This window comes from Psammomys obesus, unplaced genomic scaffold (genome assembly GCF_907164565.1).
Source record: "Psammomys obesus unplaced genomic scaffold, mPsaObe1.curated_primary_1811, whole genome shotgun sequence".
NCBI classification, from domain to species: Eukaryota; Metazoa; Chordata; class Mammalia; order Rodentia; family Muridae; genus Psammomys; species Psammomys obesus.
In genome coordinates, this window is record NW_026585895.1 from 49,353,563 (window position 1) to 49,371,065 (window position 17,503).

At 54.3% G+C, this 17,503-nt stretch overlaps 1 protein-coding gene across 2 annotated transcripts in view; it reads right to left on the minus strand.

Annotated features, from left to right (window-relative positions):
• Positions 1-17,503, minus strand: part of Ass1 (argininosuccinate synthase 1) — a 46,868-nt gene that overhangs the window by 15,297 nt on the left and 14,068 nt on the right. For both annotated transcript variants that reach the window (XM_055599813.1, XM_055599814.1), the window contains 7 exons: positions 16,180-16,236; positions 14,341-14,415; positions 10,788-10,858; positions 10,175-10,205; positions 5,214-5,304; positions 2,614-2,698; positions 1,969-2,033 (listed from right to left, as the gene is read on the minus strand). In XM_055599813.1, coding sequence (XP_055455788.1) covers positions 1,969-2,033; positions 2,614-2,698; positions 5,214-5,304; positions 10,175-10,205; positions 10,788-10,858; positions 14,341-14,415; positions 16,180-16,236 — 475 coding nt within the window. The remainder of the gene's footprint in view (positions 1-1,968; positions 2,034-2,613; positions 2,699-5,213; positions 5,305-10,174; positions 10,206-10,787; positions 10,859-14,340; positions 14,416-16,179; positions 16,237-17,503) is intronic.

A 17,503-nucleotide genomic window follows, 5' to 3' on the forward strand; every position in this document is an offset into this window, starting at 1 on the left:
CTGCACTCCAGGCTTTTCTGTGGTGACAGGGAGCTGGTGAGGTTTGGACACACTTGGCTCCATGCTGTGGGTCTTCTAGGGTTTCTCAATCAGGAGGGCAGTCAGACCTCAAAGACACAGCCTCCCAAACCATTGCACAGGTGAAGAAGTAAAGGCTCAGGAGGCTGATCCACCACCAGGCCAGCTGGGCACACCCTGTTCCTCTCTACCCTCTCTTTCTATCACACACTGAACCAGTTGGGAGCTATCCACTGCCACCTTCTCTAGGCTTTCTTGCCTGACTACTCCAGCGTGGCAGTACCTACCAGCAGCTCTGCGCTGCATCTGGAGTCAACAGGACAGTGTGGCAATTAGAGACATCCACCACGGCATGGGAAGGATACTAGTGTCTGACATGCCTGAGCCACACTAAGGCTGCCTTTGTGCTCACCCAGAATTCCCTGGAGGACTGGAGGCCAATGGTGGGAACACCTCCACTGAACCTGCTCATACTGTCGTGCTTGAGTCTGAACCAGACCTGTCCACCTCCACAGCCCAGGCTCTTAGGCCTTCTCCCCATGCCTCCCTGGGCTGTTGACTGGCAGTGTGTGCTTGCAGTGAGCCCTTGCCCCTTCAGGGCCTTGGTTTCCCCATCTGTAAAACTAGGTGCTAGTTTCTCCCAAGGCCCCTAGAGCTGCCTCAGAGGAATTCCTTTGTGTGGCTCCCAAGGGCAGGTGGAGACAAAGGGACATTTAATCAGATGTTAAATAGGTAAGAGACAAAGGTAGCCGGGGAATGAAAGGAGACACTCATTAGCATATTGTTCTTTACAAGGCCTTCTCAAGAGAGCTGCAGTTGTGTGGATTCTCACGGATGATCAATGTGGAACGAGGAAAACCCTGGGAACAGGCAACTTCAGCTCAGCCCACCCCCCAAATATTAGAGGCAGTCCTAGATACAACAGGGGAAACTGAGGCCCAGAGAGGCCAGTTAAAGCTGGGTCTACATCTTCTCTAACAGCTGATATCTGCCCATCAGCTCTATTGGGACCTAGAGGGATCTCAATCTTAAAATGTCCCCAAGGACCAAGACTGGAGATGAACCTTGGTCTGACTTTATTTGGCTGTTATCCTCTCCAATCAACCTGGAAGCAAAGCAATTTGAAGCTCCTACCAGCGTCACTGGTATTTAAACATTTGGGTGCCAAATTCAGGGGCCCTACCTGCCAAAATTAGGAGAAAACTAGGAGAAAGAGCCCCCTAAAAACACTGCAGCATTGGCATCTCTCTCTCTCTCTCTCTCTCTCTCTCTCTCTCTCTCTCTCTCTCATACACACACACACACACACACACACACACACACAGACAAACACACATATGACTGACAGGGAGTCATGAAAAAACAAAGGCATCTGTCTGGGGACCAACTCTTTGTAGCCCAGGGACTAACTCTCCATCCCATAGCCAAAAAAAGGGGGTCTGATGGTCCCATAGTCCTATGGTGGCAGCCATGCTTTAGAAAAGTAGGGCCTATCTGTCCCTAGCAAATGCCTTTGAAGGCACGCCTGAAGTGGCCTGGCCTGTTCAGGGTTCCTGCGCGCAGCTCATAGCGCCCTCCCTGGCAGGAGTCCCACTCTGCTGCCTGCCCGGAGAAGTGCTTTAATGACCACGAAATTGGCCCTGCACGGTCCGCCTCTTACCCTGGTTGGCCCGCCTGTGACACAAGACTGCCTGACCTCCAGGCCAACCTCTCCCCCAGACCCCTCCCAACTCTAGAGGCAGCTCCGCTCTCGGCACCCTTGGAAGTGTGTGTGTGTGTGGGGGGGGGCGGCTTGAGGGCCACAGTCCCACTTCATCACAGTCCTCACTTCATGGGATGTGAGAGAAAGAAGGGAAGCCGCTGTGGGGTGGGTGGTTCTGCCCAAAGGGTATCAGTGTCTCCTGGGGTGCCGAAGTAGGCCCGGGGTTAAGGGGACGGATGGACACTTACCCCGGGATTTCATTCCAATGAAGCGGTTCTCCACAATGTCAATGCGACCCACTCCATGCTTGCCCCTGGAAAGGAACGAGTCACTTGGACTTAGGTGCTGCCACAAGGCTTGGGGACAGAGGCCACCCACTGAGCAGGTGCCTTTGGCTTGGCTGAGGAGCTACATGTTGGCATTTGTTCTGTTTCAGGCTCTAAGACTGAGCCAGCGAAACAGGTCCAAGTGGACATGTGGGTAAACTAAGGCCCTGAAAGAAAAGGGAGTGTCCGGGTCACCCTGGATGCCACCTGCTTCACCTGCTACCTCTGTGCCAGGACTTGCTTGGCCTATCCTTTACTAAGGACTCGTGTCTCTTTGTCCTGATGCCTGGCACAGCCAAAGGCCTGCGGTCCCAGCTGGACCGACCATAGAGCTGGTGGTAGCTTTGGAGATTTTGTCTTCATGGGTTGTGGGTCTAAAGAGACTACCAGAACTCTCCTGCCAAACCAACACCCTTGGTCCAGGAGGCTCTATGTCTACAGGGCCAAAACAGCTAGACCAGGTCATGAACCCCTCAGCTGTGACCGACTGATATTCACACAGAGCCAGGCCAGCGCTTGCCCGAGGTGGTAGTCCTGGGGGGACCAGGCATGTTTGTGGACACTCACGCAACTTCGTTCAGGTACATGAAGAGCTCCAAGGAGGTGTGGTGGGTAGTGCCATCTTTGATATTGGTCACCTTCACAGGGACCCCTGGGGTAGAGAGAGGACAGTGGGCCTCCAGGCTGGGGCTCAGCAGAGCAGCCTGTACCCACCACCCCACCCTCTCCCTCCACCCACATCGCCTTAAATGGATGTGACAGATATGGAGTCCGAATGACTCCTTCAAAGCCCTGTGCTGGGGGGAGAGAAGGGACGAGAAAGCCCCCTGGAATGAAAGGGAAAAATGCAATAAAAACGCTCGCCCCCTCCCTCCCATTCTCTCTGCCCCTTTAGCATTTAGGGGCTGTGAAATTGGAACCAGGCCCTGAACTAATTGAATTTCACGCTTGGCCATTGTCTTACCAGTGAGCACCTTCTGTCCTCACCAGCTACCCAGGGGCCGCCTGGCCGAGGTGTGTGTGCGTGCGCTCCCGGGCACACACTCGCATCTGAGCAGCTCTCGGCCACGCTTGCCAGGTGGATATGAACCTCTCAGCCCCAACCTTGTACCTCAGACCCTCAGAAAGCCACCTGATGGATGAGCTGGGGTGGTGCCCGCTCCAGCAGACATCCTTGAATTCTGGGATGTGTTGTCTGGGGTGGCAGGAGGGAGACAGCCGAGGCTCGGCCAGGGAGGGGCCGTGTCGAGGGGGGTGGTGGGGAGGGGGCGGTGGGTGGGTTTGGGGTTGACTTTGAATAGCGAGGGGCATTTTCTCGAGCGGTGTGAAATGGGTAATAAATGTATTAGGGGGCTAACAAGAGAGCCGTAACAGTGACAAAGAAAAGCTGTTCAAAGTTGGCGGCTAATCCCCCACCCATCTGCCTGGCTCATTACCATGTAGCGAGCCATCGGGTGCCAATCAGGGCTCAATAGCGGCTTTGGAGTCTTTATTAGCCAGGCGCCGTTTGGAGGGGCTCCGCTCAGGGCGCTGACAGGCTCACCATTCTTAACCCCCATTTCCAGGGGTTTTATAACTTGGTTGTAAATTGCTATTAAATGTAAGTCTGCCCAATAATGAACCTTAAGCCCCCTCGCCACCCCCTACCCCTCGCCTCTCTCTTTTTCTCCCTCTCCGGCCCTATTATCACCCAAGGCTGGGGCCTTGGATGGGGCCTGCCTGGGAGGAGAGGTTGACATTGTTGGTGCTGCCGCCGGAGAAAGCCTCTTAGCTTTTAAAATAGTTAATAATTAGATTAAAACTTCAAATAAATTAACTAGAGAGTGAATGAGGACCGGGCCAGGGAGGGCTCCTCCCTCCTCTTTTTCAGATAGCCGGCTCTTCTTTAGCTCTGCCTGGGGCTGCCCTGCTCTTCCAGGATGGGCTGTTGAGGCTGGTGCCCGCGACCCTCTGCCACCTCCTGCCTGCCTCCCGCCCTCTGCTCTCACAGCTCCCAGGGGTTTGGAGGGTCTGTGAGAGAGGCCTGCAGAGTGGCATGACCCATCCTACCATCTGCTTGGAGTAAAGCTCCAAGGAGGCCCGTTGCACCCAACAGAGGGCTTGGGAGAGGACCCAAGGCTTCCACTGTGTCTAGGGTCCCAACCAAGGTTTCTCTGGTCCCTGGGTAGCGAGTCACGTAAGTCGACACAATTAAAGAGGCACATAGAAGGCACTGGCAGGTCAGACAGCCCCTTGGGAGACCCGTAACAGTATCATAGCCTCACTCTGGCCACTCATCATGCTGGGTACCTTGCAAACAGCCTTTTCTCAGCCTGTTTTACAGGCATGTACACCTCAGCCTCAGAAAGGTGAAGTTCTGCAAGGTCATAGCAGCCAGGGGACCCCAGCGACTGATCTCCAGCCTCGCTCCTCCCTGCACCAGCCTGTCCTTCAATTCTGAGGTACATTGAAGAAAGCCCGAGTCCCTCTTGTTTGTGCACATAGTGGATTGCTAGCTTCCCTGTCTGGGTTTGTGTTGCTCATGAGTCCTCTAGCTCCTGCTAGGTACCATCTCCTTCAGGAAGCCTTCCTGGATGTCTTCCCCTGTATCTTCATACCATCTCTCATTCGGGTTCTATTCCAATCACCAGGCATGAGTATGCCCAATTTCTTCCTCAGGGCAAGGGAGAGGAAGCAGAGGGGCAGGATCTTGAGTTCAGATAACTGGAGACCCCAGACAGATAAGTTAAATGAGCCAAGCTTGATCCGTCTCAGTGGAGTCTTCAGAGTCCCTAAAGCCAGCTTTGTAGCTGACTTCCCTCTACTAAGCACTTCCTGGTAGCAGCATCTGGCTGGATACCCTCCCTACAGACCTCCTTGCATAGTAGGAAAAGAGCAGGTACTCCCACTCCCAGTTTATAAGGGAAACTGAGACTCAAGGAAGTAGAGAATGACTTTTGAAAAGCTACCCTGGGACAGAAGGTTCTCCTGCCAAGATGCGATGCCCACGAGGTAGAGTGAAGCCCGGCAAACCTACCTCCCAAGGTTGGAGGCTCACAGCGCTGGGAATTTTCAAAGCCCCTGCTTGCACTCTAGCTTCCAAGAATGCAAGGAGTTAGAGGGCCTGGGCCCCAGGAAGGCAGAGGAAAGGAACTGGGACCCATCACTCTTGATGGCTGGGCACATACCTCTTTTGAATTCTATCTCCAGGACGTCTGGACTGTTGGGTGCTTTGGCGGGGTCCTGGGTCTTTGTGTAGAGGCCAGGTGGTGCTTGGTTCTAAAAGAGAAAGAAGCAGGACTTCGGGACATCCACCATGAGCCACACCAAGCAACATACCTGCTTCCTACCTCCTGTAGGCCTGTGCCTCCTGCCCCTGTCTAGGACCACTGGCCCCTGGCACCTCCCCATCAGCCAGTGGGCCCAGTGCACTTCCAGCTCCCAGCAGGCCCCGCCTGCCAGGGGCCTGAGAAACAAAGGGCTCAAGAAATCAGACAATTTTTCCCCTCAACTTGATCTCATCTTTTTCTTTGACGCCCCCACAGCTGGAGGCAGAATAGCAGGAGAGAAACAAGTCAGGCAGGAAAGAGTGCGACTTCCACAGGACCGAGATGCACAGGCTTCCTGGGAGCCCCATGCACGCTTGCGTCGGTGCCTGGAATTGGGGTTTATTCTGCACTGACCGCAAAGCTAATGACTGCGCGTGACCCCAGCAGGTGCTCCAGCGGGCAGAGCCGTCCCTGGGGTCCCTGAGGTTAATACTCACAGGGAGAAAAGAGAGGAACAAGGCAAAAACCATTTGAAAACACATCAACCTTTATGTATATTTTTTCTTGGGTGCGTTAGAAAATGGGCCTCTCTTCCTTAGGCAGAGGCAGAGGGGCTGCTCGCTGCCCAAGACTTTCTTGGAATTTCATCTCCTCTCTAGAGGCTCTAGCTTTCCCTGAACCCAAGCCTGAAGCCTGGATATTTGCCACCATGAGGATGGGGGTGGGTGGGGGTGGTGTCTGGGCTTGACTGCTCAAGTTCGTCCCTGGGGGCATCCTGTGCCCAGCTGTTCTGTCCACCTGCTGACATCTGGGAATCGCAGGCATTGGCTTTTTCTTTCACAGCCTCAGCTCATTCACACGCCACTGCTCATTTTGGAGTTCCAAGCAGCCTTGCCTAGTAGAAACAAATGCTGCTGTCCCGTCCATGGGGGCAGAAATGGAGGCTGCAGGGAGGCACCCTGACGGCTGAGTTTTGCAGGAACCATGCTCTACCCGGCCGCAAACATTCCTGCCACCCAGCAAGTGACAGGAGAGATACGGAGGACCTCGACAACTGTGGGGAATTTTGCTTTGTGTGGTTTTGTAGACAGGGCCTCGTGTAACCCAGGTTGGCCTTGAACTTCTGATCTTCCTGCCCCCTAACTCTCAAGTGCTGGGGTTACCACCAGACTCAACTTCAGGATGGTGGAAAATATCCCTAAGCCAAATGTCAGGCTGTGCTGCCTTTAGAAAGTGGCTGTACCTCACTGATCCTGTTTCTAGGGAAAGGATACTGTCTTAAAGTTTAATGTTCAGCAAGGCCTGGTGTGAAGAGTCACTCACTCTGAAGGTGGAGGGTCGGCCTGGTAATGGACACTGTGACTCTCTCCAGAAGAGGCCACAGGGCCACTTACCTGTTGTGGGCCCTCTACCCATCAGCTTTGTGCTGGAGCGACCAACAGCCTTATCTCCCAGAGCCCTCCTGGACTTAACATCAGAAGGGTCGTATTTCAAGAATCCTTGGTGCCACACCCAGGGGCAAGGTTTACTGTTCCCGCTCTACTACTGAGCTCCAAGGTGTGGGCTGGCAGCACACCTCCCCTAAAATGCTATTTGTGAGGTGGACACAAATAGCATTCAGGGTGGCCTTGAAGACAGACTGAGAGAGGCGAGAAGGGTCTTTAAGAACCACTCCCCAGCAGGAGACCTCCAGGAAGCAAAGGGAAAGTAAGGCCCTGGGAAGTGGCTGGTCCAAAACATGCCTCAGTGCTCTTTCCAGCCCCTCACCTCTTCCCGGCTGCTATGGTAATCTGGGCTGAGAAACAGTTTGATGCATCTGGCTGAGAGTCACATCATTCAACATGGAGCAGACTTCCGAGAAATGCCATGTTCCCAGAAGCCCTCCAGGCAGGGCAAAGACCACCATTCCATGGGCATAGGAAGGTCTGAGGCTCAGCTCACAGAGTAAATGAACCGAGGCTGGACCTCAGGGTGACTAGTAGAGCTGTACGGTCACTTCCCTACCTGCCCAGAGCTCCCTGAGCTCTGGCTTAACTCAAACCTCCTCTTCCCCCACTCCTGTCATGCTGTGACTCAGCCACTTCAGTTCTGAACCTGTCCTTTCTCTGGCCACACTACCTAGCAGTAGAAAATGGATGTCTTGGGGAGGACACAAGAGGCAGGAAGGTCCTCTCGACAGGACAAGTTCACATACTCTATAGCAGTAGTCAGGGCAGGGGTGGGCAGCTGACAGCCTTGATTCCATCAAATAACTAAATAGAAATAAACCAATGTTTGCTTTGCATTCCAAGCGCGCCGGGTGCCTGCCTTCTTTTTAACTCTCACTCCTAAAAGCCCAGTTCAAATGACAAATAGTTCATTGCTGAGTATCTGGTGCCATTTATCCACCCCAGCAGGAGGGCTCACTTCCAATGTCATCTAGGTTGGGGTGGGGGGGTGAGAGAGAAAGAATGAGAGAGAAAGAGAGAGAGAGAGAGAGAGAGAGAGAGAGAGAGAGAGAGGTGGTAGTTGGGATTGAGCAGCAGAAGAAAGCATGAAGCAGGGCCAGGGAAGGAGAGATTGCAGCAAATGGCCCATGAACTAACCCGTGATGTAGAGGCATGATGGATGTGGGGGTGGCTTATTCACCCATCAGATATGGCGGCCGGCGGCTGAATGAACTCTTTCACTGTGGGCCGTATGAAGTTAAAGCAAGTAAATTTCTATCTTTCTTCGTATTAGCTGCCTCATTGCCCTTCAATCAGCTCTGGCGGAGGCAGAAAATGGCTCAGCCATCTGCCTCAAACCCTCCCCTCTCGCAGACCTCGGGTCTTTTTTGGGGAGGGGGAGGGGCCCCTTGAGGCTCTCGGTGCTCCCCCCTGAGGGAGGGGAAGGGCTGGGGGGGGTGTCATTGCATGGAGCAGGTTGACAGAGAAGCAAAAGCATCTGGGTGCTGGAGGATGGGGAAAAGCCTCTATGACCAAGCCAACATAGAGGACAATGTTGTCAGTCCCCTGGCCAGAGTGGAGGGAGTGGCCGGACTCTGGGCATCTCTCAGCAACTGGGCTGCTGCATCTGCACTCCTACCCAGCCCAGCCTGTTCCTAGTGCTTGATGAGGGGAGACTGTACAGAGGGGAGCGTGTACAGCAGTGAGAAGCGGAGTTTTAGGGCACTTAGGACCCGAGCCCTGGCGGTGACAGTGCGCCTCATGGAGACATGCTAACCCTGGGACCCAGATCTGTCCACAGCGACGTGGTGGTCACACCAAGTGTCAGGCCTCAAGCTGCACACGTGGCTTCAGCTCTGCTTCCCCATTTCTGAGGTGGCCAGTTTGCGGGTGTTGCTTCTCTAGCGAGGATAAAGCCACAGGCTGCTGAGTGAAGAGCCATGTACCTGGCCCACAGGAGCTTAGCCTGAAAGTACCTAGGAATGCTTGCTTGGTGGTTCAGTTCTGGGCCCCCCTTGGTGTGACTGACTGGCTAATGAGCAGTGGTTGGCCTGAGTGTCATGGGGTCAGCAGAGCATGAACTGGAAAAACCTGTGGCCAGCAGGCAGCAGCTCCATGGGCCCATCAGTCCCCAGGGGAGCGGTGGGGGGCAAGGGCACCAGCATTGCCTAGTGACAAGTGTGACCTCAGCAATGCCTTTGCCTCTGCACTGATACCCAGTCCAGCCTGTTCCTGCTGCTTGAGGAGGAGGTGCTCTGAACAGACCCAGGATACTTCATCTTCACTGTGGCCTGAGGAGAAGGCAAGGCCCTCATGCCCCTGCCTCAGGACCTTGTCCCATGCCATGCTAAGCACTTTCTCTTTCTGCTTTGTGCAAGAGGAATTATAGGCTCAGACAGGATGACCACCTGTGGGAGGTTATGGGGAAGGCAAGGGCACTGAGAGCCCCAGCTTCAGTTCTCACTCAGCAGTTGCACCAGGGATGAGTCACTGCTCCAGGCCTCAGTTTCCCCACCCCTAAAATGAGACTGCTCACAGTCAGAATCCAAGGAAATCAAAGCAAGAAAATGCCAGAGCTGGGTCTGGCTCAGATAGCCATCACTGACTGGTGGATGGGCCTGGTGCTGCCGGGGTGAGGAACACGGAGATGAGGTCAATGAAGTGCAGACCTGGGCAAGGGGGTACCCTGGCACCTTGGCATGTGGCCCCTGACCTAAACTGCCTGGCTGATTCTCCCCCAGTCATCCTTCTGGTCCCCCAGGCCGAGCTGCCCAAATTTTCCAATGTCGTTCAAGCAGACTAACCCACCCCAAAGCAGCCACCCAGGGCATGGGGCTGGGCCAGGAACTGGAGGCATTCTCCTGGAGACAAAGAGATTTTTCTCTTCCCATGATAGTCTTTGCCCTGCTCCCCCCACACCCCCGCCACTCTGTACAGTAGGAGGAGACAACAAAGGCCCTGGGGAGAGAAACCTTAAATTTGAGACGGGGCTACAGGCCCACCCTGGCCAAACCAGAAGGCTGGTGCCTGGCATCTTGAGTCATTAGATTCTAGCTTCACCCCCAATCCAGGCAGTGGCCCAGTGCCTGCCCATAGCTGGTTGGCACAAGCTGAATCCTCCCACAAGTGCCTCATCCTCTTAATCACTTCTTCATTGTCTTTCAATCATACTTTCTCTCTGCTTCCCTGAGATGGTTCCTTTCACCATTCATCTCTACAGCAATTAGAAAAAGAAAAAGTGGGGTTCATGGGGAGGCAGGAGAGGAGACTGGGACTCAGCATAGCATGGAGAGGGCAGGTGGAGTAGCCTGTGGGCAGAGTTTGAGAGACTGGCATGCACAGTTACTCCGACCCCTTGTGAAACTTCACATTAGGCCTCACATACACCAGACAGCATAAGCGCGGAGGACCGCCACCACAGGCAGCCAATTCCCAGGCAAAGGGGCTTCTTACCTTGGGGTTTTCCAGGATTCCAGCCTCGTAGCTGTAGGGGAAAGGTGAATTAACTATACATAACAATCAGGTACACCCCACCACCCTGTGGACTGCCCAGTCGGTCCGCCTTTCCTCTCTGCCTAGTCACCCTGGTTAGCTGTGGCAACTTCAGGTTGCAAGAAAGAGCTGGGTTTTCCCCACTCAGTCGTGGGTGCAGCCCTGGGACTTCGAGGCCTCCATCACTCATCCCACTCAGGCCCTTTTTCATCCTTGAGTTTTTTTTTTTTTTTTTTTTTTGAGAAGTTGTTCCTAATACCCCAGGAAACCAGGCTTGCCTATACATAGGAGTGGAAGAGAACATGGTACAGTCTGGAATAGAGGGGCTGTGCTTTTTCACTCTCTTTGATTTATTTTTATTTTATGCGTATGAGTGTTTGCCTGCATGTATGTATGTGTGCCACATGTGTGCAATGCCCATGGAGGCCAGAAGGGGGCCCTGGATCTCCTGGAGCTACGGATGGCTGTGAGCCACCATGAGGGTGCTCGGATCCAAACCCAGGTCCTCTGCAAGAGCAGCCAGTGCTCTTAACCCCTGAACCATCTCCTCAGTACCAGGCGGGGCTGGACTTACCTGATGTGCATAAGGTTCTCATCCATACTCCAGGGGCTCTTGGGTGTGACAGGGATGGGGATTCCATGTTGCTACAGGTGAAGACAAAATGGACAGGTGAGGCTCCCAAAAGGGCACATGAAGGTCATCCTTCACTTCCTGGGATCCCTCAAGGAGCCAGTTACCCCCCAGGCTTCCACTCATGTCCCTCTCCCCTCCTTCCTCAGGCTACATAGGGAGGGAGGAAAGGAGGGCCTTAGCCACTAAAGGTACTCTCATCAATCACAAGACAGCAAAATGTACCTGACCTTGGAGAAGATGGAGGCTGATCTTCTAGAAGATTTCATGAGCCCACAGTCCCAGGAACTTTAGAAGCTGCTAGGGGCAGGGACTGGCTAAGCATTTCTTGGTCCCTGCGACTGATAACTGACCACATCCCAAGAGCTGGGTCTTTAATAGTCTAAATATCTACTGTGTAGCTACAAGTGGACCACAGAGGCACCTATCCTGAGCCCCCAGCGCTTCATATGGACCCTAATGAAAGGAACGCCCACAGAAGCTTCCATCACAGGGTACTTCCTGGAAGCCAGCCCTCCAAGCCATGCAATCACTCTGCAGGCCCTAAAGGTAGACCCAGGCAGCTGCCACCTCCTTTGCTCATGGCTTGATGCTATTTGACTTCCAAATGGCCCTCACTATTGCTGAAGGAGATCTGCCCAGATGCCAAACTAGGCAGTGGCTGGCTGCCCTGGAAGGTCTGCCTTGCTCAGTTTCCAGGGGAAAGAGGAGGTGACTGCCCTAGTCATCCCTGAGTACAGACCCCAGACTGTGACCCCGCAAGAGCTCAGAAACTGCTACACCTGTCAACTGTGGTGGGTGCGGAGCTCAGGAAGTAGCTCAGGTCAGTGGCCCCTGAATGGATGAGGCCAGATGGTGTTTCTCAGGCCTCTCAGCCCTGTGGTCACACTGGGATTCTCAGCCTCCGCTGGCTCCACTCAGGGACTGTCTCTCTGGGGTGGGTTGCCCGTCTAGCTCACAGGCTGGTGCCTAAGATTCTAGAGCCCTCTACCAAGCTGTGTGTGTGTGTGTGTGTGTGTGTGTGTGTGTGTGTGTGTGTGTGGTGTGGTGGCTGGTAAGAGTCCTTTATCACAGTCCTAAGCTTAAAGTGATGCCAACAGAAAAGAAGAAAAGCCCCTTTAGCTAAACTTAAAGAAAAAGCAGTGCTGGGTGGTTTGTGTGGCACTTAGGAGGCTGAGGCAGGAAGATGGACGTCAGCTCAGTCTATGTAGAGAGTCCCTCACTTGGCACAGAGTGGGCCCATGTCTCAGTACAGACAGAACAACAACTCCCCACAACAAAGCCACAGCGGCCCTGAGATTTCCGTTCTTTATCTTCAACAGCATAGGCAGCCAGAGTACTTCCTTTCCCAGCTGCTCAATGCTAAGGGAAACGAGACCCCCCAAATCTCTCCAGGCCCCACACTCCCTCTCTCTCCATGTGGTGCTGACAGGCTGGGGACCAGGACTCTGCCAGACAGTGCCAGGGACATCTGACTGCCTCGTTGCTGGGTGTCTGAGAAAAGCAGCTGGCCAGGTTCCCTGGAGCCTTTGTTTTGGGGATGGCGTGGGGCCCTCACCCTCCTCCTCAGTTGGGCTCCATCACAGAGCAAGGGGAGGTGTGTGGGGAGGAAGTAGGGAAGAGCAGGGCCGGTGGGTCTGCTCCGCAGAGGTGCAGGTGCCGCCCACTGCACATTACAGCCTGGGGCTTCCATTTGACTCCACTCTGTCCTGAGCACCCCAACCCCAAAGGCCCCAGGGAAACCAAGGATAGGAAACAACTGCTGCCGCCAGGCGGGGGCAGGTAGGTTGGGGGCAGGCACTGTTCCAGTACCCACGTTGAACTCTGGGTTAGCATTCGTTAGCTTTAGTGGTAAGTATTCTAAAGTTGAGCGCAGGGACTCACCCACGTTAATGAACAACCCCCAGCCCTCTTTCTCTTTTGAGACGAGGCTTCACTAATTTATGCGGGCAGATCCTCCTGCCTCCGCTTTCTCAGTACTGGGAGTGTACACCTGCGCCATCGGGTTGTTACTATTTCTAATTAGTTGTGATAAAGATGAGGACAGTTTCGAACCCTGGGTGTTAGGTCTGGGGAGAGACAGAAGCCAGGCAGAGGCTTCCCCGTGCCTCCGGAGTGCCCTCTGACCCTGGCTACTTAAGGGTTTTGAAAGCAGAGAGTTTTCAAAGCCCCATTGATTTTTCCCTCATCTGTCTCAGATCCCGCCTGACTGTGAATTTTCCACAAAGCTGCCTGTCTGTTCCTCATCTCCTGCCTGGTTCTCCTGGTCATTTCCTGGGTGGCTGTCTCCTTTCGGCTGGATATCCTAAAGTTTTCCCATAGCCCCATCCTGAACCTAGCTCCCAGGAAAAGGGTGAGGTACGCATTCTTCCCTGACAAACTTTTCCTGTTCTGAAAGTTATTGGAGGAGGAAGCTAAGCAGGTTCTCCCTGAATCCCCCCCAAAGGGGGAGGGCACAAATTCAGCTCTGCTTGGAAAAGCCAGGGCTGCTGTCCAGTGGAGCCAGGAGGGAGGGTACCAGAGAGGGTGGCCTGGCCCTTGCTTCCAACTAGGGGAGGACTAGGGGAGGGAGTGAGGCCAAGCACAGAGCTTGTAATTCATTATCCCTAAAGATGGGGACTGCTTCATATTCTTCTTCATCAAGGAGACAAGGGGGGAGGAAAAAGACGCCTCGCCAGCCTCCACTCCCTTAATAGCACCACTATTTGACGATTTGTTTGGCAACATATGGGTTTGCTCTTGTAAACTCGACTCTTAATAATAAAACAACAGATGGTGGAGGACGCCTTTCCTCCCAGCGCTCAGGGCCCTAATGGGATGCTGGCGGCTGGGGCAGGGCTGCGTTCCCCGCAGCCCCGTGTTCCCCCGCAGCGTCCCCTACCACGCGGCACCTTGGCTGCAGCGAGCTTGCACAGCCAGCCCCAGCGCCTGCTATTTAAAAACCTGAGCAATTTTCTGGTGTGTGCACCGACTTGCTTTTCCCCCTGTCTGATTGATTGAGGCTGTTTGTCAAGTGCTGCCATCGAGTCGCTAAAAAGAAAGGTGCCCTGGGGAGCAGCTAAGGATCTTGATGTAAAACTTCTAATATGTTTTATTGCAACTTGTATTTCAAAAAAAGGCTGCCACCACAAAAGGCTTTGTCTGACATTGGCCTGGGAGCGTCTACCTGCTCCAGGGAAAGCCTGGGGGACAGTTAGGATCGGCCAGGTAACGAAGGTGCAGAGAACAGCTTCTCTGTCCAGGGCCCCCCTTCCAGGCAGTCCCCTGGGAGTCCACACCACGCACACAGGAGTTTATCTCCCACAGAATGGCGGCAAGCAGCCCGACGCCTTCCGGCTCGGTGAACTGGGGTCACCTCAGAGATGTCCCCACTTCTACAAGGCTGATATGGGGACGGACACTTCTGGGAAGGGGTTCCATCTTATACCATGTGGGGATCAGTTTGCCGCTGCCTTTAACAGCCCCCCTAAGCTCAGTGCGGGGCAAAGAGGCCTACCTTAGCATACTCCATCAAGTCATTTCGACCCTTGAACCGGTTGTAAAACTCAGGCATCCTCCAGGGGGCGATGACCTGCAGACAGGACAAAGAGATCAGAACAGGGAGCACCCAGCCACACACCTTGAGTAAGGAGTCTGCCGCTGTGCCCCTCAGAAGATGTCTTCTGGGGAGTGAGTCAGGACACTAATGAAAGGATATTGGGTTGGAGAGAGGTCTGTGTTCTATGTCCCTCTGGGCCTCAGTTTCTCCAGTGAGCTTCATGGTGACTCAGCATGACACAGCTTCCCTTGCAGCAGCCTTCTGCAAAGCTGTGGTGGGTGGGAGAGAGTTCCAGCCATACTCATTCTACTCGGGCCCTGCTGGCCTGCAGGGTTAGGGACAGGTCCCCAAGAAACAGGACACAGCAGCTGAGCCAGTGCAATATCACTGTGTGGTGGGCGCGGTGGGGCGTGCTGTGCTTGGGTAAGTCTTCTCAAACCCCAGCCCCAGGTAATCAGGCTCGGCCCTGAGCACACTCCACACTCAGCTGGGCTTCCAGAGAGCAGCTAGCTGGGGCCCCTGCCCGGACCCCCTCCCAGCCCCTGGGCTTGGCTCTGTAAATAAAGAGCCAGAAAGCAGTTAGCCTTGTGGGGACGAGTGGCTGTGAGAACCACGAGCAGAGGTGGAAGGTGGGGCTCTGCCAGCGGCCCTGCAGCATAACTGCTGTGCGGGGCTCCTTTGGAGGCCTGGCCTGTGGAGGTCAAATGTATCAGAACTCATTACCGCTCACTTCCAGGCCAGCTTCGTCCCAGGCTGGGGACAGCTGGCAGTCCATGCTAGGGACAGGGAAAGACATGCCATGGAGAGGAAGAAGCCCAGGGGAATGGAGAAGGATTAGGTCTCCTGGGCTTAACAAGGAGCTCAAATTGAGGTTGTGTAATGCAGAATGCAGCCATAGCAGAGACTGGGGCTGGAGGATCAGCACCAAAAAAGGACATAAAAAATTTCTTTAGCAGTTTGGAAAATGCTGATTCCATATTGGGATAACTTTTTGAATATGTGTTATTCAATAAAATATTAAACGGTTATATCCCCTGATTCTTCCTCTCTCTCCCTGTGTTTTGAGACAGGATCTTGGCTGGCCTGGAACTCAGCATGTAGACCAGGCTGGCTTTTAACTCATAGCAATCTGTCTTCCTCTACCCCCTGAACGCTAGGATTAGAGGTATGCACATTATACCCAGCTTTTATTTTATTTTTTAAAATGGAGGCAACCAGAAACTTCAGCAATGCTCCCTTGGGGTTGCACCTGTGTCCTTCAGAATCCTGACACTCAGCAAATACTGAAGAAATGCATGAGTGAAGAAATGAATGGGTGGAGGGATGAGTAGACAGAGGCCCAGGCCAGTAAGGCTGGAGGGGCTAGGGTAAATGAGGGGAACAGGCTGAATCATCACTCACGCATGCATGCCAGGTGACATGCCAAAGGCAGCCAATTCGTGAGACCCTGAGGAAGGGTCTTAGACAGGGAGGGAGTCAGCCACAAATGTCCAGAAAGGGGTCAGAATGTAGCAACAAGAGACTTGAGTCTCGGAGCTGTCCTGGCCTGCACCCAGGGAATGCCAAATGACCCCCACCGCAGGCCCCCAAATGCACCCCCAGGATGAGAGAATGGCTAGGAAGATTTCGGCCCTTCTGAGAGACCGTCACCTCCTGTATACTGGTGTTTTTTTGCAGGAGCCATGGGCGCCACAGAATGACACAGAGAAGCTTCACCAGCACAAAGACTGCCCCTGTCACGCCCCAGATGTCCATGTCCTGCTTTCACTGTCCGTTAGAGGAAGAGGAAAGTCTTACCTTGATCTGGGGTGCCAATGAGTAGCAGGTGAGTTCAAATCGGACCTGGTCATTGCCCTGGAACAGAGAACAAGGGTTTGAGAGCTACAGAGGGCATCAGGGGATGGAAGACAGAATGGCAGAGGGTGCTCTTCTCACCTCTGCGGCAGCCTCCTGGATAACATGTGTTACCCTGACACTGCTCCGGGGAGGGGCCGGGACTGGACGCCAGGGCATTCCTAGACCAGAGCTGTGCACTAAGTGTGCGTGAGGCGCCGTGCTTACGTAAGCACAGAGGTGTGCCATGTTCAAGCTGGGGGCAGAGCACATGCACAAAAGAGACATACGTGCCTGTGAGTGTGAGTGCTGTCGGGGATGTGGTGGGGGTCTGGAGGAACACGTGTGTACATGCATGCAGTCTAGGGGGTACCTGTGGGAGGGTGCCGCTCCTCTAGGCCTGGAGACCTGTATCCCACACACTCCAGGTAGGAAAACATGGGGCCACATGTTTTGATCTTCCACATCCACAAAGTGGTGATTCCTGTCACTCCCCAAGCCTCAGTTTCCCCAGTTCTATAGTGGTTGTTTGGAGAGGGGAACAGAACTCAGTGACCATGAAGGACCTTCTGCGTTCAGCCTCTCTCTCTGCACAGAGAGATGGGGGCCCTGGAGGAGCACAGCACTACCAGGTGAGCAGATGAGTGTCCCCCTAAGGCAGGGGCAGACCCCCAGCCCCAGAGCCTCAGCACCCCGGGACAAGTCTCACAGCTTGCATTTTGTCATCTGACCACCCCCATGAGGGAAGAGGAAGAGGGCCAGGGCGAACACAGGCTAGCGGGGATGCGGTCTCCGAGTTGCCGGCTCTGCCCCTCACGGAGAGGGGGGCTCAGGCGCTGTGAAATAATAGAGGCCCCCTTCGCCTACTGTGAAAACTGCACGGGCGCAGCCAGGCGGCAGTGGGAATAACATGTTATTTTCCAGAGTCTTGTCAGGTGGTGCGGAAAGCCTGCTTCCAGCCCCTCCCCAGAGCTGGGAGCTGTAGAGAGCTGCTGCCGGGCGGGCGGCTCGGACGCCGGGCCCCGCCGTCTCCATTCGGTCCCCACACTGAGTACCTACTCTTCCCATCATAGGGCCAGTGGGCCTTTCAGCCTTACTTTACAGAAGAACAAAATGAAGGCCAGAGAGGGGAGCTGGGGCCCAGGGTCACACAGGCAAAACTCGAATTCTGAGAGTTCTCAGCTGGGCAGGTGTGGCGAGCCCATTAGCTCCACAGAAGAAGCCACATGGGGGGAGGGGAGGACTGTGTTGTCCCACGGAGGTGAGGTGTGAGGAGTGGCATTTTCCC